Source organism: Takifugu flavidus, chromosome 8 (assembly GCF_003711565.1).
Source record: "Takifugu flavidus isolate HTHZ2018 chromosome 8, ASM371156v2, whole genome shotgun sequence".
Lineage (NCBI taxonomy): Eukaryota > Metazoa > Chordata > Actinopteri > Tetraodontiformes > Tetraodontidae > Takifugu > Takifugu flavidus.
Window position 1 is genome coordinate 4308330 of NC_079527.1, and position 21843 is coordinate 4330172.

Genomic DNA, 21843 nt, shown 5'->3' on the forward strand with positions numbered 1-21843 from the left:
TGAGAAGACAGCAACAGTTAATTTTCATCATTGAGCTTTCAAGGTAAATTTAATTGCTTTAGTTTCACCTTCTCAGCATCAGCTTTGGATTCTTTGCAACATATTGCTCCACTAAATCATTAAGCAATGTCTTCAAGATGTCTGTGAAGTACTCCAGTTTACCATGCAGTGCAACTGTGAGCAGAGAGGCTACATAGGCCCGATCCCTTGGAGAAAAGGTCCGCTGGACTTCCAGTGTGTGAATAAACTTGAGCCAAAATGGGAGAAAAACAGGATAGTGGAAGAAGCAAAGATGAGTAAATCATATAAAAGTGAAGAAAACCACAGTTTTGACATGTATTTAATAAATATTGTTTGATTAAGCAGCTGTCTCCAATATCAAAAATAACCACGCTGACTGACCTTGGTCAGAAAGAGTTTGCTGTTCAGCAGGTTGGACAGCTGAACGAGCCCTTGCTCCACGGTTTGTCTACGATTCTCAGGAACATCCAGATTTCGTCTTAGTGGCGACTCCTGGTGGCTCGGGAAGAAAATGCGCTCAATGTAGGCCCGATAATCCAAGAAGGGTATCCCTGAGCCAACCAAATCACTAGACATATCCATCATCTCCGTCATCAGATCTGTAAGGAACACAATCTAATTTAAACCTATTTTGATACGGATATTCCTTTGTTAAAGGTACTTGTGATGGTACCTGTGAACTCTTTTTTGCAGCGATCTCTCACACTGGTCTCCAGGTTCTCCAGCTGGATCTGCACCTTCTTATAGTCTCTCATGGCCTGTTTGCTTTTCCTCCTGAAAAACATTGACAAGGCTACATAGTTAGTGTATTAACTAAGGGAATGTTGAAAGTCTGTCAAAAACATAAGTGTGTGTTTGTTTTCATGTTTACCTGTATATAAGGACTATGATAAGCACAATAAGTGCCACGATAGAGGCTCCCACTCCAACTCCCACCTGAGCCTCCACAGGAAATATAGATGGAGCTTGGCTGTCATACTTTACTCTGCCCAAAGAGAAATTCAGATTTCCCATTTTCACCTGAAAAGAAAATTTAGGCATTTGAGCCCTGATCTTCTACAATTTTACGAACACGTGTAAACATGATAGTGCGTGCAAAGCTGATCTACTAATTAGATACAGCGATTACTACGTCTGTCAAATGAGCAAAATAAGTAAATGCAATCAATTTAGCATGTTTGGCTTTATGAATATGTATTAGGTATGCAGATTACCAGAATTTGCAAAATATTGGGAGGAGAAGATGCAAATGTGATACTTTAGCACTTCCTATGTGATTTATTAAACCTGGAACTGATTGTGGTCAGTGTTTTTACATCAATATTTAGCATGTTTGAGAGGCGGGTACAAGCTGGCACAGCTTTACGCACAAATGGCAGTGGTCACTGTGGCAAGGACATATAGATGCAGATGAACGAGAGAGAGAATGCTTGGTGTGTGCCAACATATTCGCATTGCCAGAAATAAAAATAGTAGAGACATATTATCTATCCAGCTATGCCATTTTTGAACTTCTTCCATCCCATGTCTTCTATGGAAAAACATCACTTGCACACCTATTAAAAAATGAGCATGCAATCACAGTAGATCACCTGCCACACATCCACTAATAGCATGTGCAATTCTTTTAGTTACAGAAGCTCACAGAATTTAGCACTTGTTATTTTCTGTCTTAGTAGATTGTGGCCTTAGTATGGCATTTAACTTTTTAAATGTCAAGGGTAGCACGGGTCATACGAAAACTATAAAAAATTTGAATTTACTGTGAATTCAGGCAGATTGTCCATCCCTTCCTGTTTGCTGTTGGCATCAATTGATGGCTGCTGAACAGGAGGTTCACAGTACAAGTTGTTGTGGGTCAGTGTCTTCACTGAGCACACCCCCTCCCCGATCAGGGCCTGCACCTCATGCTTATAGATTGCCAGATCCAAGTTTTCCCCCTACAAAGGCAAAATGAAACTTTTAATTTGTATATTTGCATTGTGTTTGTTTTGGTATTTTGTCCTGAACCTCAGACTCAAGGGTCTGAGGTTCAGCGGATTTTTAAGTAAAGTTAGTGGCAGATCCTGCATCACTGAAGGCACCAACCTCCACAGAGATGATGCTGCCCGGCTTGTGGTGATATGGCTTGGTAGGGTTATTGCGATTCAGTGGATAAAGCTTTGGGTTGGGTTCATAGTTGAAGTTGTCAATCCCCACAGAGGTGAAGTCAAAATGGAGGCTATCCATCAAGAACAGAACTTTGACCTTTGCCCTCCTAGCCTCTGAGCCCACTGCCGGTGAGGGGCAAGTAATGAGGGTTGAGCTGTTCACACAGCACTGAGACTCATACTGGAGAAGACACAGTTAATGACAGAAATATCAGTGTTTTCTCTCCCTTGCTTTAGTTGTTTTGCCTATAGGGACCAAAGCAATTACAGTTCACTTTTTTTTTGCAACAGCACATAAATTCACCTGTTTCAAATGACAAAGAGTACCCTCAAAGCAATCTGCATTTGGGACAGTTCTCCTCTGCTTCTTCAGTGGGTTGCCACGATCATGCCGTCCGCTCTCACTGCTCAGTCTCCTTTTTCTTCTAGGCGGCAGTGACTCGGGAGGACTGAGAATGACCCTCATTTTTGGCTCCTGAACAACATCCAGGTTCTGACCAGAGACTCTAATAATCCTTCCTCCACTTTGAAAGAGCCGATGAAAATCATCGATTCCAAAAAAGATCACATTATTATTATAAATTAAGTAATTATTATATAGTCCATTAGGAGTACTCATGTAATTATGGAAAATGTTGGAAATGTTCATAGAGGTACATAAAATAGAAAGAAGCAAATTGTGGGTCAATTGTGGGTCATTTTAAAGTGGTTACATTCTATATAAAACTAATTCAAAGTTGTAATTGTATGAATAAATATAGATAGATTCCATCAGCATTTGATAACTTTTCAAAACACACAATTGTAAATTATTCCTCATGTATTCGAGTAGTACCTAAACACATGCTTAAATACTGAGTTTACTGTGGTTTTTACTCAAATTCGCACATCTCCTATGTTGAGACTCAGCCACCTGAGAAAGCTTTTGGTCGGGGCCGCCATTGTGATGTTGGGATTGGGAGTGTAATGATACACTGAACCCAGCAGATGTCGCTCAGCACCTCCAAAGTGTACAGTGACTCTGTAATCCCCAGTCCTATTGCAACCGCTTGTTACACAGATTATTTTATCTTCCTGGATGTTCAAACTGGTAAAAGGGCAGAAATTTTGATTAAAATTGAATTTTAATTCGTGGTAATATATAAGGATCTCAATATTATCTGACTTCAGGCTCAGATACAAGTACTTACACCATACATGGTACTTCTCCAATTAAAACACTGACTTCACTTGAATGTCCAGTCCTCAGACCCCAGCCCCTGATGGTGATAGATGAGCCCCCTGCCCTAGGGCCTCTTCGAGGGGAGATACTGCTCAGTACAGGATTCTGGTGATGGAGCATCATAAAGATGAGACATATGAATACAAATAAGACAATGATTAAAATATAGCAATATATGTAGGGTTACAATTATACTGGAATGTAATGTTACCCCTAAATCCAATTCATAAGTAACTAATCACAATAACAAAAGCTTTGATTTCCCTAATTAATAATGAGAATAGTTTTTATTATAGATAAATAAACCTGGGCACTATCTAGCTATAAATGATGTTATGTTAGGGTAAATAGAATTGAACAGATATATCAACTCTGTTTACTTTGGACACATACAAAATTCATTTTGACAAAAACAAATTTAAATTCAACCACAAGTAAAAACATTTCTGGTTAAGAGCTGTTGTTCCTTGAAAATTTGAGAAAAACAAACAAATCAAATCTTAATTCTATAATATATAGAAGTATAAAACATTAAAATTCTGGGCCCATATTCACAAAGGATCCTCACACTAAAATTAGCTCTTAGGGATGTCATTGTATGAAAAATCTTAGAATTCCTCAAATCTTAGGGCTTTTATAAGAATTGTCCCTTGGTAAAATAAGTCATTCATAAAGCACCTCAGGTGGAAAACTGTTAAGAGGAGCAAGGAGTAGTTTTAAGAAGCTTAAGAGTGTCTTAAACACACAAGATGATGGAACGACGATGTACGATGATACATTTGCAAATTATTTACAGCACTCTATCCTATATCCATATAAATAAATAATATACAAACAAGCACACAGGAATGTGGAGGGGCTGAGTGACATAATTCACATACAGTTCATCCATATAAATATACACTTCATAAGAAAGTTTGAAAATAACTCGTTTGTGTCCTGCAATATCCACTCTCGCTTTGGACTGAAGCCCATACCGAGACTTCTCACTCTTCGCTTGTGCATTAAAGGAAATCAAATGACACACGATCGAATGATTTGTAGGGCAATACCCTCCTCAATCTTCCTTCTCTTTTTATCCATTTCCTTTTGGTAATTTTGCCAAATCAAACTTTTACAAATAGGTCAGCAATCATCATTGTCACAGACCAGATGAGAACCCAAATGCGACACCAGAGTTTGGCTGAACACCGCTTTATTGTCAGAAACAGACAACAGACAGGATTCACCGGGGAGCGAGCAGAATAGAATAGTCGGGGACAGGCAAGGTCGAGATCGGGCAGAAGGCAAACAGAATTTACCGGGGAGCAGGCAAAAGAGAATGGTCAAGAACGGGCAAGGTCGGAACCGGGCAGGCAGGCAAACAGGAATACGCTGGAAAGTCTGAACACGAATAACAATCTGGCAGGGAGCAGGTGTGCCTCCGGGGACTGAAAAGGGGGCTAATTAGTGTCCTGATGCACAACAGGTGCGTGGGGCGAAGCGACTTACGGCACGATTGCTCGCAGCTGTGACAATCATTGCTGACAGCTGAGTCTGCATCCACCATTAATATCAAATAGAATAAGTAGTAAAATTAACAGCATGATGAGCAAACATAACAGTTAACATGAGTTTCCTCATGATATTAGTAATATGTTTCACAATCCATCCATTACTAGGAGTGCATTTGTTTTTGTAACATCCAAACTACAGCTTTTTCTTGCTCCTAGCAACAAGGTCATCCACACCTCTTCACCAAGATAAGTTTTATTCCCCTCCATTCTAAGGGCTGCTCTTAAAATCTTCCTGAAGCACTTTTAGTTAGGAGCTTTCTAAAAGGACTTTGAGAATCTTTGTGAATACGGGCCCTGGTTGACAATGTGAAGGAATATTGGTTGCTTTTTTAAATGTACAATGTAACAGCAACAGACCTGGAAACTAAAGATCTGAGCAGATAAGCCAAGTCCTCCCCCTTGAACTTTCACTAATGCCTGGCCTATCTTTTCTTGTCCACTCCTTGCAGTTACACATACAATTCTAAGGAGACAGAAGACAGAAGAAAGTGTGCAACATTTTAAGATAGAAAAATCTTGCAGTAGGTTTTACTTGTTAGAGTGTGTTTTTGACATACTTTGAGGAGACTTCATATCTGCTGTTAATGACACTGCAGGGGATCCCAGCCACTGTGACCGAGTTCTGGACATCTTCTGCTCGTTGGCCGAGATTAGATCCTGAAATTGTTACTACTGTCCCTCCCTCCACAGGTCCAGACAATGGATCCAGCTGAAACACAGAAAGACCAATCACAGCATACAGACTGTGCTGTACATCCTAACCTCTTCTGACATGAGCAAAGAATAATTTGTTGAAGAGAATAATGTTTTTATATTTGATTTATTTCTTTATCAATAAATCTGATGGATGTCAATGTCTAAATCAATGCCCAATGTCTTATAGCATTATCCAAGAATGTAAAAGAAAAGTTTCCAACAGCATTGTATCAAAGTATCTTTCCTTCTGCGATACCGGTATACATGAACTTGCCAACTTTCGTCAGGATTGCATTTATTGTTACTTGATGTGTACAAAATATGTGTAGTCTTGACAAACTTGATGTCCATATAAACATTTCCTCGGTAGAGAGATAGAACTAGATAGATATTCAAAGTGATATTTCTTCTAAACATGAGATGTTGGTATCACACATCCTGGCCACAAATATGGAATATGATGACTTGATCAGGTGTTTGGGCTACGTAACTATTGAAAGAAAACTGTTGAGAGACTATGATTTTACAAATGTGTCCAAAATTTTGTGATAAATGTTGCTAGGCTGCACAAAACCATTTAGCTGCAGCTTGACGCGATACAATTATGTATGTGGGATCATGACGTTTTGGAAGGATGGAAAATCCATTGAAGCGCCACGAAGTAGCTCATGCCCTACTCATGTAAAACAGTCAGTAAATAAAAAAACATTTTAAAAAAACTATAACAATAAGTACAATATGTAAACAATATATAAACATGTCAAAATCTATCATGATGCCCATATGTTTGTTCAAAAACTGTTAAGACTTACAAAGTGAATAACGGGTGCAGGACAGGTGACCTGAACTTCCCCGTTGCAAGAACCCTGGTACACACATCCAGAAGCCGAGGCACCATTACACCAAACACAACCGTACTTAGGGTCAGCAGTGTGGCAGCGGCTACAGTCCTGTCTCCCCACTGAGCAGTTGAACAGATTGACTGAAACAAAACCGAGAACATCACATCTGTAAAACAACAGTCTACCCAATACACAATATGTGCTACTGCTTATCAGCAGATGGTGACACTCACCATACAGATCCTCAGCACTATCTATGCGAAATTTATTTTTCCTCCTTACAATGATCATGGCTGTATACTCCTCCATTAGCACAGAATATAAATACTTAGAAAAAGAACAATTGAGAGTTGAATCAGCATAACCTCAGTTGTCAAATGTAATAATTGATATTAAAGCAGTGACAGTTCTGTACATGCTATATGGCTGTTAAAACAAATAAAGAGCACCCATATTTACATAAAACTCCATTCATTCTTCTGGGAAACAATCCATTAGGCTATTTGTTTATGTTTCTAATTTATTGGAGTAACGTGGGTTACCAGGTTAAAATTTAATTGGATTTTATGAAAGCCGGTTTAAACTATTGTGATTCAAAGTTGTAGAAAAAGTAAAAGGTTAAAGACAATGAAAAAGCATTCTGACCTGGTTTGGTTGGCACTTGATTAAGAAGACTGAAGGCTGATTGATGTCTGGTTCTACAGCTGCATCTACTACCACTGACTGATTCTCAATTTCCAGCACACATTCATAGTCCAAACTTTTATCCTAAGTTCACATAACATACACATTATTGGTACAAAGTTGCACATTAGAAAATAAACTCCTCTTGGTATATTTATAGACACATTAATATTTTCATAGTATTCTGATCATAGGAATTCAATGGGAGTAAATGCAGGAATACATACAGTATAGAGTATCTAGATATGGATACTGTATAGACTGTTCTGATGGTAAAACAGCACCATCGAAGAACCACGTAGTGTAGAGTTTTTAATATAATACACAACAATACATTGGTTACAAACGTGTTTGCCATTGTGTTCATTGTGTAGGCAATAAAACTTTATATTAATTTAAATAAACCATTTTTACTAGAACAGATCCAATACAATATTATTGTGTACAATGTTTACAGAAAAAGTAAACATTGTTTACTACTATATCTATAGTTGTTTTTCATAAAATGCTATGTACAATTATTGTTATCTTGCAAAAAACAATGCAACCCTGATAACATCTTACTGACAACAGTAGGAAACGACTCTTTGTCTTGCATTTTTTTCTTTGAGCTAGACAGATGAGTTATGTTTGCATGAAAAAGCTGAATAGACAATGGTTTTAAAAATTAATCTATTATCTATTTCAAAATGAAACCAGACTGGAATTGTGGATGGTTGCATTACCTGGAACACATTTAAGTGTTTTGCCAAAAGAGTGATTTTCCTCTCCACACTTACTGGAAGGAGAGAGGAACCCTGAACTCTCTCAACAGATGGACATTCCTGATGACACATTAATATTCATTACAAATATTGTAGTACTCATATGTTCAATAGTCTTGTTTTATATTATGTAAGAAGTCGTCCAAAAAAATTAGCAAGATGGAATCATAGGATACTGCAAGTATAACCGACACACAAAAAACACAAAAGAAGGACAGATTTAAAATAAATCCTGGCAGCTAATGAGAGAAAATTAGAGATGATTCACAATTATTCTAACTGTGAATTAGAACATCTCAATCAACCTCAGATAATATACAATGTGATGAATAGTGATATTGTATTTTATAATAGGAAATTGGAGACCACCAATTAACACCAGTTAATCTCTCTCAATGTGGTTGTGATTTTAAGTACACCTTTTAATTAAAATAAATGGAAATGATTAATTTACATTTAACTTTTGAAATAAAAATTTGAAAACACTAGGGCGTTCACACCCTATACCAGATGACGCGTGTGTCTGACCCTGACAATGAAGGGAAATGATTTGAGATCAGTTGAATTAAAGTTTTTTTTATCAAAAAGTTTTGGTGGACAAAAAAAAACAAAAAACATACGCAATATGAGCAGTATGTTTAGAATGTTGATGGGTGCAATACAAAAAAAGATTGTTTTTAGATGTTTTATGTTTTAGAAGTTTTATGTTGTTAACGCTGTCATTTAGACATATTTCAACTACTGTAAATATATTAAATGACTGCAAATTAGAGTATGCATCCTCTAAAAAGTAAGGTGTGGTGAACTACTGCAGAGGTTAACAGATCGTTTAACCAATAAAATTCAGTCTCTTTAAAGTTTTTAAAAAATACAGTGAGTAAAGCCATATACATCGCTCAACAGATCTAGAGCTAATCAGCAAACATTTACATGTTTACGGTTCTAATTCTGACTTATGGTGTTGAGGTAGAACATGTGTCAGTGTTCCCTCAGAACCCCCTCCTGTCAGACCATTCTTTGATCACTTTTAAATTAAATTATATTCTCTTATGACAACACCTCAGCCGATTTCATGTTTACCTCCTTCTTTGTTGCTCCTTGATATTTTTGTTTTTTGTGGCTCATCTGGGAGACATCACTGTTGAAACTGTCGCACAACGAATACAAGCAAATCTGCGCCATAATGACAATTGTTTTTTTGGTTGTTTTTTTTTCATTTTTGGAATGTAGAGGCACTAGCTGACTACAATTAATAATGAATCATCCAAACTGTATTTTTATTTTCTTCAAACTTCTCATTCTGTGACTTTATTAAAATAAAAAAGACATTTAAGATTACATTTTCAAAGAATGCCCCAGCAACTGGGATGATTTGTTTTTAATTCTATTTATGAGTTAAATAATGCTTCCAAAAATTTAAAATGAAAAAGCCTTTCTGCAAAGTTAGTTTGTCAGTTAACTTACATTTCGATTGAAAATTGTGACTCCTTTGCTGCAAATCTGTTTGTGTGTACAAACATGCTGGTGGATGCACCAGTTGCACCCCCAGCGACTGCTAACACACCCCTGGCATCTGTACAGACAAAAAGTACAAATAAAATTCAACAAAACATAAAATTTAGAGCCAAGTTGTTTCAAATAATTATCACAGCAAAGGGCAATGATGCTTTCAGGAAACAAATTCCAGAAAAAAGGCAACCCCTGCTAGAAAGCAATGAAAATTTATTAGATTTGATGTGTTTACTCACGGACGACGTCCAGACAGCTGCTGAACCAAGCTGCAGTTGTAAAAGGTAAATTCTGTCTCTGCCACTATCACATTCATGAAACGCAATGATAGGGTCAATACCACAAACTCTGTATGAAAACAAATTGATTAGTTTTTGTGAGGATATTTATTTTTGATTCCTAAATGCTGTTTTGGTTTTAGAATAAAAATATATATAAGTTACACATACCATCTCCATGGTCAATTGGGGGCAGACTGTCAGCATCAGGGGTTGGGCATATCACACCGGAAGTGGTAAATAATGCTTGAGTTTGTGCATCTTTAAAAAAACAAGAGTAGGCCTCTCCCTTTCCTAGATTAGGTAGGCCTTTAACAGATACTATAATCTAGGACAGAACGTGAGAGAGAAATCAACATGTGCACTAAGCAGGAATATACAACTATTCTCCATTACATACATTACTTTTTTCCCCATGACTGATGTTATAGAGACTAAGATGATGGATATGAAGACACTGTTGTGTCTGGTTGAAACTCCAAATCCACTGACCCTGCACAGATCCCTGCTGGCATTCCCAATGCTGTCCACATCTGAGGCAGCAGAGCAAAGGGAGTGAGGGCATAGTGACAAAATGATAACAGATTTAGTGTATTTTTCTTTACTGACCGTCCCTGCAGGACACACCATCCACAGTAAGGGTCTCTAGCAGACAGACAGGACCGACAGTCCAGGTGAGCTCCACATTCTGCGACGGGGCGTTTTTGTACCTGGTGGCCAGTGAGTAGATGGCAAAAAAAGAAAAAAAAAATACCTTGAAAGTAACTTACAACATTTGCTACCAACAGCAAGTAATTGCACATCTACAGAAGAGATATATGTGAGAATATTTTAGAGAGAACTGACCAAGATTTGCAACTGTCCACAAAAAATGAGGTTGTTTATCATTTAATTTAATTAATTTTAATTTCATGACTAATTTGTTATTACCTTTAGCACATATTTGCATATAAAAGAAGCACATACAAAAAACATTAAGAATGAAATAAATTATTAATTGAAAATTATAAGGCAAAGAAACAGGTATTCATATTTTTATTATATTTAGATTCATATGAGCACTCTCTACAGCAATCAACAGCTAAACTACTTTCTTTTGCTACTCCCGTATACTTACTGTATTTTTGGTCATGATGTAGATATGTGTTCCATTGTGGTCTAGTAAAAGATCCTTGTTAATAGGGGAGTTCAACTGGATTGTTATATTTGCATATACCTTCACTTCGCCATCTTGCCCCAAATATACCTGTACAAAACAGACAAAAAAAACTATATTGAAGAGTACTATTGTTAAAAATGTAGTGATATGTACAGAGATGTTTGAGACTAAAAGTGGCTACTGCTCTGCCTGCAAAGCTAAAGTGACGGAAGGCCGAACTGTAATCAAATCACACTTCTGCAGAATTGGAGCAGGAGTGGCCATGAATGAGATTATAGCACAGTAAAATCTAATATAAAGGAAAGGAAGACACCTCTATCTTAGGTGTTTCACTGACTTTCAAACTCTCATGTTACCTCAGGTTAGTGAGCTTTGCAGAGGGTTTTTAAATCCATATTTCCAAGAGGCTCTCATTTGGTCAATATAAATAGAATGGAACCAGCTGTTAGAAAGGAAGTACTAGCATCCTGTATGTAATAGCATGAGAACCAGCTGCATACTGACTGGCATTTTGGACAGATTTCTGAATTCCCAAAGCAGACCGATTAAGTTCTGGTTTATCAATTACCACTATCAGTGCTGTTAACATATAATGTCATCTTCTTCTTTCCGCTTTTCCCTTCAGGGATCGAGACAGCAAATCAGTTGCCTCCATGTAACCCTATCTTCTGAAGACAGATATGCTGTGTAGCCAGGTGAACAGGTGGAAAGGAAACAAGGCTAGAAGCTTCCAAACAGTTCCATTATTGTGTAAATGGGATTCCTACCATTTACACCATAATAAATGGAGTACCTTATATAAATGGAGTATCATAATAAATCTGGAAGGAGGGGTGGGTAAGGAATTTGTTAAAAGTGAATGTCAGATAGTGATGATAAAAGAAATTGAAGGTGTGATTTTCAGTGTAGTTAGTGGTAGTTAGTGTTCAAAAGCATAAACCCAAAATGTATTCATAAAATGAAGCAAAAACAAGCTGATGAGAATGTATCACAGAGTGTCCTACATCAGGGTGTCTCCTACAGGGCCGAAAGTGACGCAAGATAGCCCCAGTAGACGGTAGGGCTTTTGTAGGTTGACTCAAAGAACACGTGCAGCATGTGCGGGCAGTACTGCAGCGGCTACTGGACAATCAGCTGTTTGTAAAAGCTGAGAAGTGCCAGTTCCACGCCCCGTCTGTGTCCTTCCTCAGATTCATCATTGCGCCAGGGAACATCCAGATGGACCCAGGAAAGGTCTCGGCGGTCGTGGACTGGACGCGCCCCGAGTCCAGCAAGAAGCTGCAGCGATTCCTGGGGTTCGTTAATCTCTACCGGCGCTTCATTCTAAATTATAGCTCCGCAGCAGGCCCACTCACGTCGCTTACTAGCACCAAGAAGGGGTTTGCTTGGACCCCAGAGGTGGACATTCCGAGAGCTCAAGAGGCGGTTCGCGACTGCCCCCATCCTGCAACTGCCAGACCCCAGTCGCCAGTTTGTGGTCGAAGTTGATGCCACCGACACGGGTGTGGGAGCAGTGCTGTCACAGAGGACTCAAGAGGACCAGAAGCTGCACCCGTGCGCGTTCTTACGACGTGGGGAATCAGGAGCTGCTCGCTGTCAAACTGGCATTGGAGGAATGGCAGCACTGGTTGGAGGGTGCTGCGCTGCCATTCATCGTGTGGACGGACCATCGCAACCTGGAATATATTCTCCACAGTGCTCCAGAAACACATCAAGTGGGCAAGGACACATACTGTCGGTCACTCAATATTTGTGGTGCAGACAGGATATATGGAAAGTCACAGGCACTTGTAAGAGGGACCACATTGTTCAAGTTTCTCTCTTCAGGCTTCTCTGCACTGGCAGTCAATAACATTATGTATGAATAAATTAGAATAACATTAAAAAGTTAATTTATTTCAGTAATTTATTTAAAAAAAGATTCATTAGACATGGACTGATATGTTTAAAAAAAACACTGACTAATATTCCACTAATATATTTGCCTTTTTGCACATAATACATTATGTGGTTGTTGGAATCTGGATCATAATGTATTCCTATTATATTGTCTGAGCAAAATTCTTGAGAAAATACATTTAAAGCACAAGTGTTTGACGACTGAAAAGTCACAATATTTACAGCAATTAATTCTTGGTCTCAGCTTCACTTGCATCGATTCTATAGTAATGTGGTACGGCATGGAGGTGATCATTCTGTGGTATTTCTGAGGTGTTAACCTGGAATTCTTATAGTGGTCTACAGACCTTTAAAGTTGTTTGGTCATAGCATGTTTTTGGGTCCAGTGTCTTATATTTTACTTTTGACAGTATTCTAAAGATTGTCTTTTGTGTTTATCACAGGTGTGTTTTCTAGCCAAAGAGCCCTTGCTTGTGTAATATTTCTACCACTTTTCTTCCTGCCATTTAACTTTGTATTAATGTGACTGATAATAGCACTCAGAGCAGCCAGCGTCTCTACCAATGACCATTTGTGTCTTCCTGTGCTTGTGCAGGCAGCCAATAATCATCTTCTGGACATCAATCAAGTCAGCACTCTTCCCCATGAGCTTTAAGCCTATTGGTCAAGACTAAAAGACCACTTAAAAGCTCAAGAACCTTCTGCAGGTGGTTTGAGATAAATAGCTAGTTAGAAATTACACCCTATTTCCTTTTTTTAAAAAGATTTGTAATTAGAAAATTCTGATTTTCTGAGACACTTCATATACTTTAGCTGTATGCCATAATTTCCATATTAATCTGAATTTAAAGAAATGGTTACTTTCTGTGTAAAATGTATTTATATAATAAATGTCAACCGTACCAATGGATGGGTATGGGATGAAATACCTTGTGGAGTGTCCCCTTTGTATCTCCAAGGAAGGCAATACTGTGTCCTTTTCTTACGCTGACAGCCACAGCAGTAAGATGATGAGAGAAAATTTCCAAAACAGCTTTAGCTTCTTGGGGTTTTCTACTTGCCATTGGACTGGGAGTGTGGTCAGAACCACAAGGATAGGCTTTTACAGTATTCTGCAAAAGAAAACTATGTTAGTCATTAAATAAGTATCCCCTTTTTAATTTTTTTTCTGTCCCACTGTATGTTTAGTCTCTCAAACTCTGTTTTCTTATGTTGGTGGTTTTGAGAAGATACCCTTCATTGTCTGAGGTCATTAAGTAGCAGCAAAGCAATTAAGCACTACTACCGGCAACCTACTTTACTAAATATAATGTATTTCTGTATGTACTAGCCAATAGGCACACATAGTATGGACTATGTGTGCCTATTCTCTCTTCTACCTCTGCTCTCGTCTCCCCTCATCTCCCCTCGTTTTCTCTCCTCTCCTCTCTTCTCCTGTGCTCTCCTCTCTTCTCCCCTCCTCTCCTACCTATTCTATCCTCTACCTGTCCTCCCCCTTCTCCTCTCTCTCTACCCAGCCGGCCATCAGCAGGAGGGTCCCCCTACATGAGCCTGGTCCTGCTCAAGGTTTCTTCCTGTTAAAGGGGAGTTTTTCCTTGCCACTGTTGCTTATCTGGGGTTAAGCCCTGGGATTCTGTAAAGTGCCTAGAAACAATTTTGATTGTAAAAGACGCTATTTAAATAAAAATTGATTGATTGAGTGACTAAGATTTACTATGTATGCATGTGGAACATATACATGCAAAAAGAAAGGAAATATGGTATAACTTCATGACTGTGTATCTCAGAAAAAAGGAAGAAGATAACAGTTCTCTTCTTTTTTCTGAATGCTGTATCCCTTTCAGGGTCACGTGGGAGGGTGGAGCCTGTCCCAGTTACACATGGCAGGGCACACCCTTGAGTGAGTCGACAGCTTCAAAAAGAAAGGTTTTCCAATAGTGCGCAATGCGCATTCACAAGGATCTACGATAACGACTGAAAACACAGTAGCGAGGGTACCAGGGCAGTAGTTGGCTGTGTAAGTTTGTAGCGAAACAGCAGTGTTACAAGTGTGTGCATGAGAGCCACATGTGGCATGTTTACAAAGGGACACATTTTTGTGTCAATATTTGCAAACCTTTTCACTCTGTAGATCAGTTTCAAAAGTATGCAGATTAAGGCACTCTGGGCACTGTCCTCATGTAAACTAAATGCATTAAACGCAAACAAACCTCTCCATTTTCGGTAATTTTTATTGTCGTGTAAGTGGCCCTTAGTGTAAAAAGAAAATGACAATAAAATGATGAAAATATTTCACCAACAATCTCCAGTCATTACATCCTTACCAATGGCAGGTTAGCACAGCTGGACTTGACCTCATATTCTATGTAGGCCACCTCTCCTTTCCCCCGCACGTGTCCACCTTTGCTGTAACAAAGGTCACGTGTGGAGTCAAAGTGTTGGTCAAGCTCATCTAGTGGGTAAATGCAAAGAGCTGAGGAATCAAGTGGATTCTTGTTTGCTGAGACGGGATTACTGGAGAAGACTCCCAGGAGATTGTCCATTTCTCTGCCTGAACCCTGTCCTACCTGGCATGAAGAGAGTGAAAAACAGCCAACATCAGTGTAACCTTGTCAAAAGTCCCGAGATATAATTTCAGTTAGATTGACACTTCATATTATAAGGCTTGTATTCAAAAGGACATGACAGATGTGATTAAACTTTAGGGGAGCCTGGTACCTGGGCAGCCTGAAGAAAGTTGTATGAGCTGGAAGACGTTGAAGGGGATTGGCAAACAAGAGGAACTTCCACATAGGAATAGTAGGAAGTGTCGTTTAGACACAATCTGGCAGCATAGGTACGGTATTCCCTCAATGGTGTCTTGATGTCACGCCGGTAAAACAAGAAGTACACATTTGCGTGCCGTGTAAATGCCATCACAAAATGGTGATCGTACTCAGATAGGCGCCCAGTAACAGCCAATTTGGCTGTCTCCTCATAGGAAAAGATGGGTTCTGAAGAAAGATGACGGGTGGATATGGGGGGGTGACTGGCTGTATAGCCCCTGCCTACATACATCACTGTCTTTTCACAACAGTTTAGCTTCACCACCAGGCCCACTGTTGACACCATTGGATCATTTGCTGCAACATATTGTGTATCTACAGGCCGTTCGGTTGAGAAAATAATTTTTTTAATTGATGTTAGACTCCGTTTCTGGCAAGTGCCTTGGTGGATACTTCCACAAGTGATCAGTTCCAATGCGTTAGGATCAACAAGCAATAATTTATTGTAATTACTAGTTTTCCTGGCTTGGGGACAGTTAACCTCAGTCACTGGGGGAAGACAGTCTTTGCTGTCACTCACTGGGCCTGTGCTTTCCTCTTGCTTGAGATGTAATCCCTCTGATGCATCCAGCTGGAACAAGCGATCTCTGGCTCCAAGATAGACAGTCCCCATAGAGGGATCTGGGTGGAGCACCAAATGCTGAAATTCAGTGTCATTACATGAAAAACTAGGATAGGAATGACTATAAATCGTGCCAAAGATGATGAAGATGAGGTGTAAGAACAGGGTTGAGATTTGAGCCTTCCTATGTAGCATGGCAAATGTCCTGAGGAAAAGAGAGAAGATGGTTAGGCAATACGTATACACAAACACACACACACATCACATCAGCACACATCAGCAGTGTCTTGTTTCGTCATGTTCTGGCATAATCACATTATACCCTGAAACAGGAGAGTAGGTATCTCTTTAAAAACAGGAATATTTTCTACATGCACTGAAAAAAATAAATAAATAAGCTCACTTCCCAATAAATCTTTTTCACATGCCTTGTTTCAGTGCAAGATATACCACATTAGCTGACCCTTCATAGATCATTGAAAGTGCTTATATTATGAACGGTACATATAGGAGTTTGGCCCATTTCCCATTTCCGTCAATGTTGATAGTCAATGGCTAGCTCTCTACCCTCAGTTCACATGTAGACAGAGAAGGTCTCTCTTGGTTTCACTGGTATGCTAAAAAGACTCTCTGTCTACTGGTGGAGGGAATAAAGTCCCTTTCACAGCTTACCCATCAAAGGGCTTTGCTGAACGGACACAGTATAAAAGCTACTTCCCAAACATGCACTTTTTTCGTGAATACTGGTTCTTTTCATCTTCAAAGTGGACAGAAGAGGTAGAAAACCCTTTAGCCAGAATTACCAGGTGTTCAGGCATGCTGCAGGGTCCAGCCTGACAACCAACATTCATTTATTGAATAACAGACTTGCATTTATTGATTCTTGCTTATGTTCTTTTAAAATGTAAATATCCTTTTTTTCCACAGCTAACCAATCTACAGGGCACTATAGGTTTAATCGAATAATCATCATTTTTCCACGAATGATGGCCCATCTCTGAGATTTTTTTCCTTTTTTTTTTGCAAATTACTGGATATGTTCAGGTTTCACAACCAAAACCATCTCTAGTGCAAAACATGACAGACCCCAAACATCTTGTTTAAGGTTGTTAAGGTGTAGATATGCAAAGGTCCATTAATAAATTAATCAATTAATTGAATAGTTAAATACAAAACAACTACTGCTATGGCAACTACAACTACTACTTCTGGCTGTCCCCATCTCTATTTAACTCTATTGTCTGAATACTCGTTTCTTGCACCGACAAACTTCATGCCTTCTCTCCCTCTCCAATACATTCATTAATCTGCAGGCTTATTCTGCAAAATGTCTAACATGCACTCTCCACCTGACATAGTCATTCCCTACCCGATCCATCAGTATTGTTCCTAAAGAGAACCAAATCATCTTCATCTCTGCTTCTTTTATCTTAGTGTGACCGTCTGTAAACCGTACATTGCTGGCCTGTCCACTGTCTTGAGCCCCTTTCACAATGCAGAAAAATAGCAGGTCATCCTGGGTCATTTTGACACTGTCAAAGGGTTGTAATTTTGAAATTTGCAGCTTTTCAGGCATTGTAGGGAAGATGGCAATATTGCTAGCCTGGGTTGCATTAAGTGATCTTATTATGAACTTTGCAAATGAATAGTTAATGGTTACTGGCTAAGCTGTCTCCAGCTCTCCACCTATATGTGCCACCAGTGACCTCCACATCATCCACTATTATCAGAAATTTAAGACATACACAGTCACATTATGTGCTAACACAAAATTTATTTTCAACAAACATCTTTAGACAAATTCTTCAGGAATTATTCCTTTACTGTTTTACATTATATACTTGGATTTGCATGCATACAATAGAAAAACAATGGAAAACATTAGGTTCAAATAAATGTAAAAAGAAAAACAGAACCCGAAACAATACAATGCCAGAAATGTACGTTATAACATCCATTATTATTAAAGTAGGATGATATGTTTAAGTCTCTCAATGACACAATTATTTTTAATATATTTTATTGGCATGTATATTCCTGTATTACTTGCATTAATTGTTCCAGGCTGGGTTTTGATTCTGCCCTTTTTTTCTTGTGTGTGCAGAATTTGGCTATATGCAGTTCCAGTTGTAGAGAAAGCTGTGTGTTACCACAACCTTAGAATCGCAACCCTATTGGCACGTTTTGTCCTGAATTTCATCTGGGCATTTGCCCAGTGAAGGATGCACTAGGTGCATTGTGTGTCAGAGATGTAAGAGTTTCCAGCTAGACATACAGTAACAGTGTGCCCAGTTTGCATACATTATCTACAACTTGTACTGCCACATGTTGACTTCAGACACTGTTGACTTGGCTTTCACAGCACTCAAAAGCCTGTGAAAGGTCTTTGTCATCCTTTGTTGTTTTGTTGACACACCTGGGTGCAATGAATAAAACCTGGAAGTGTAGTTACACTAGCCAATCGGCATTTTCAGCTAGTCTCAATGTTTGTTGTCTGTACCCTCTCCCATTGCTAAGGCGAGGTCAGAGAAACTGTTCTTTTCTCTTTTTAAGTCAGCACATTTTTTGAAAACTATCATTTATCTTCTCTGGGAAACACTATGGCTAATATTTTATTCTGTTATAGACTGACACAGTAGATGATGGAAAGAATCACAATAAGCCACCAAACCTAGTAGTATTACTTGTACTAATGAACATATGTAGAGTTAGTGAACTGTATTATTTATGAATGAATTGGTTTGAGCCTCATAACCCTTTGCAAACCTTTCACTAATAACATTCTTCGAGCCAGTACCCCAGAGTTTCATAAAATATCCCCACCGCAATTTTCTATTTCTAACACTACTACAATCATTTGTCTGACTGGTACGGCTGCAAAAACTGAGTGATCTGTGATGCCTTTCACCTACAGTAAGGCAACCCCGGATATACAGTATGGTTTTCATTCATTAGAAATTATGAATGGTTGTCTAGCTTCTGATTTACCCCCTAACAGCCAACTTTTCCTTTGCACATCACACACACACACACACACACACACATGCACACAAGCACCCACTCTAATGAATGATATCATAACAGAAAGTATGGTGTGGTTTTTTTTTAAGCTATAGCTTTAAACCTCAAAATAATCCTTAGTAAAACTGGAATTAGTAATTGATTACTGGACTAGAAGTTTAGAAGTCTGTGTATATCCAAAAAAAGAGCAATTGAAATTATCTGTATATATCATATTTGCTGAGTGTGGTGTTTTTAGTATAGCTATCAGAAAATGCTTATGCCCCTTCTTTCACTGATTAAGGAAGAATTGAAAATTTGTTTTGCTTTTGTTTCTTTGTTTTTTTATGCTTTAGCTTCATCAGTAATGAAATATAGTGTAAGAAAGACTGCAACATGCAGGAATTACTCGTAATTAATAATAATTGGGTTGCATGTTATGTAACCATAATCAGAAACATTTAGTAAACTCAAGTCTATAAGATTTTGTACAATTATGTTTGCAAATGTTGCATCACAAGTGATGCATTAAAAATATCCAAATGAATACCTCAGTCTATAACAAATTGTGCTCAAGTCTTTGCTTTTATCTGATTAGTGCTGCGGTGTAATTCATTGTCTGCACCCCCCTTTTTTCTTTTAATTTTGCACCTTTCATTCATCATTCAGAAACTACTGACAAAAAAATTTGCAGATACCTTTGCTAAATTGACATAGAAGACATTGTGCCACATTATCCTACACTCAAATTGAAGTTCATGTTGTTTTAGCAGCAAAGGTGTAGCACAGGAGAAACTAGAAGTCTATGGAGAGGAGAGGTGGCTATTAAAACAAGGCCTTTTAGGTAAAGGTCCAGAAGAGTCGGCTAAAAAGAAAAAAATCCTTGAATCACAGAAATCACAGTTTTGTACACTCTATTGTATCCATGATAGTTATAATGTTTATTTACAAATTAAATTTCTTAATGTTAACTTGTCCTAGCTAATTCTAGTTTGAGTTGACAGGGTTATTTAACTGTTAAGAATGCACAAATGTAATGCAATGTTATTTTAGACTGACAAATTCTTGCTATTAAAATGCAGGGTCAGAGTTCTAACAGTTAACAGTGAAATAAGGGGAAAACCATGCTTTGTGAGATATCATTTGGTTAGTTCATTTTTCAACTTGATTCACAGATAAAGGGGCCATATAAATGGCCCTTGCACTGCATGCAAACATTTGGTTCATCTATCTCAGAGCAATAGTAATGTGATATGAGTCAGACCCTCAGAAAGCAGAACAGATGGTCATGTATTTAGAAATATCTGGATACTATGACACTGTAGGATCAGTTGGGGTTGTAACATGAGTGGGTTTTAAAAACATGAAAATCAACCCTTTTTTAAAATAATAAAGCACTTGCAAAACGGATCCTTTTTTTTCCAAACTGTAAACCAATGTGATACACAGGGTGGACTGAGAAGGGCCAGAGGGTGAACAGCTGAAAATCTCTAAGCATCAGACACTGAACAGTCATAGCTACTTCTAGCCAGACAACCACATTAAAACCATGTAAAATTCAACACAAACCTATTAGCTTGGTGTTTTCTTGTCGATAAGTTGTCAAACACATATTCAGATGAGAAAAGAAATACAGTCTAAAAAGCATAATCATGGATGTTGCGCGCAATAAAAATCACAATTGACAATTTAAGAAAAACAACTAAATGATTCATTGTAAAATTCAAAGGCATGAATCATACGATTTACTGAAACGCCCTGTTTCTTTAACAAGATTTTCAGTGGCTTTGGGGGCAATGTGTTTGAGTGAAAAGTATTATTTCTATTAGATATTAATTTAACTTACCTTTTGGATTAGTAAAGTAGAAAAATCAGCTGCCCATGCTGTTGACCAAAAGCATTGTCTCACCCACGCTTACAGACAGGAGCTACACTTTAGGGTTCTTTCTCCGTTCCTCAATAATAATAAAAAAAAAATGCAACGTTAAGCACGTTTTTGTATTAAACATCAAAACAAAGTCTGGATTCCAGGAGGGTGTTATTCTATTATGCAAAGGAGGAACAGGAGCAACACCGGGAGGTAGAAACGCTTTACTCAGGACCCTCAAAACACCCAGCCGGAGACAAGCAGAAGGGGAAGTCTCTGATCTTGCCTATAAAGTAAAAGTCCAACGTGACACAACTTCAAACGGACTTTGACGAAACTAGGCAAAAGACATTAAGATTTTAAGTGGTATCTGATTTTATTTCTCTCCTAGATCTATTGAACAATTGCAGTTTAGATTTTAATCAACGACATCATTGGTATTCATTTGGGAAAATGTATTCGAAACAGAAATATTTTCCCCCTTAACCTATTGATGTTGAGTTTTATATTGGTTAAACTCACTCTTGAAAACCACTGAACAATTTACCCCCGTTATCCATTCTGAAAGAGACTTGCTGTATAAATTAAGTTTTACTTGCATGCAAAGCTTTAACGATCATATAATGGTAACAATAATAATGTAGTGTATTAATGTGTAATGTATAAGATAACGATGTAGTGGTTTGGGTTTGTTTTTTTGCAGTTCAATTATTAGTTTTATTTTGAAAATAGTACTCTCTGCTCCGTCTTTGCACACTTGACACATGTCGATGTTGAATGAAGCTTTGTGAAACACAGCTGGCTGAACA

General features: G+C 38.2%; 1 protein-coding gene across 4 annotated transcripts in view; it reads right to left on the minus strand.

Moving 5' to 3' along the window:
* Nucleotides 1-21299, minus strand: part of LOC130530402 (plexin-B1-like) — a 28194-nt gene extending 6895 nt beyond the window's left edge. For 2 of the 4 annotated variants that reach the window (XR_008951827.1, XR_008951828.1), the window contains exons 1-25: nucleotides 21014-21298; nucleotides 15499-16372; nucleotides 15105-15347; nucleotides 13710-13892; nucleotides 10840-10968; nucleotides 10332-10432; nucleotides 10123-10255; nucleotides 9894-10050; nucleotides 9684-9792; nucleotides 9400-9508; nucleotides 7897-7995; nucleotides 7133-7255; nucleotides 6721-6814; nucleotides 6458-6627; nucleotides 5507-5658; nucleotides 5307-5412; nucleotides 3362-3498; nucleotides 3085-3258; nucleotides 2476-2695; nucleotides 2110-2352; nucleotides 1785-1961; nucleotides 893-1041; nucleotides 695-795; nucleotides 403-620; nucleotides 69-247 (exon numbers count right to left, since the gene is read on the minus strand). Coding sequence is in view for 1 of the 4 variants with exons in the window: in XM_057041538.1 (XP_056897518.1) it covers nucleotides 69-247; nucleotides 403-620; nucleotides 695-795; nucleotides 893-1041; nucleotides 1785-1961; nucleotides 2110-2352; nucleotides 2476-2695; nucleotides 3085-3258; nucleotides 3362-3498; nucleotides 5307-5412; nucleotides 5507-5658; nucleotides 6458-6627; nucleotides 6721-6814; nucleotides 7133-7255; nucleotides 7897-7995; nucleotides 9400-9508; nucleotides 9684-9792; nucleotides 9894-10050; nucleotides 10123-10255; nucleotides 10332-10432; nucleotides 10840-10968; nucleotides 13710-13892; nucleotides 15105-15347; nucleotides 15499-16362 (4370 nt within the window). In the remaining 3 variants the exon portion in view is untranslated. Of the gene's footprint in view, nucleotides 1-68; nucleotides 248-402; nucleotides 621-694; nucleotides 796-892; nucleotides 1042-1784; nucleotides 1962-2109; nucleotides 2353-2475; nucleotides 2696-3084; nucleotides 3259-3361; nucleotides 3499-5306; nucleotides 5413-5506; nucleotides 5659-6457; nucleotides 6628-6720; nucleotides 6815-7132; nucleotides 7256-7896; nucleotides 7996-9399; nucleotides 9509-9683; nucleotides 9793-9893; nucleotides 10051-10122; nucleotides 10256-10331; nucleotides 10433-10839; nucleotides 10969-13709; nucleotides 13893-15104; nucleotides 15348-15498; nucleotides 16373-21013 lie in introns of all 4 variants that reach the window. The other 2 variants (XR_008951829.1, XM_057041538.1) reach the window with 2 other exon arrangements.
* Between the last annotated feature and the right edge of the window lie 544 nt (nucleotides 21300-21843).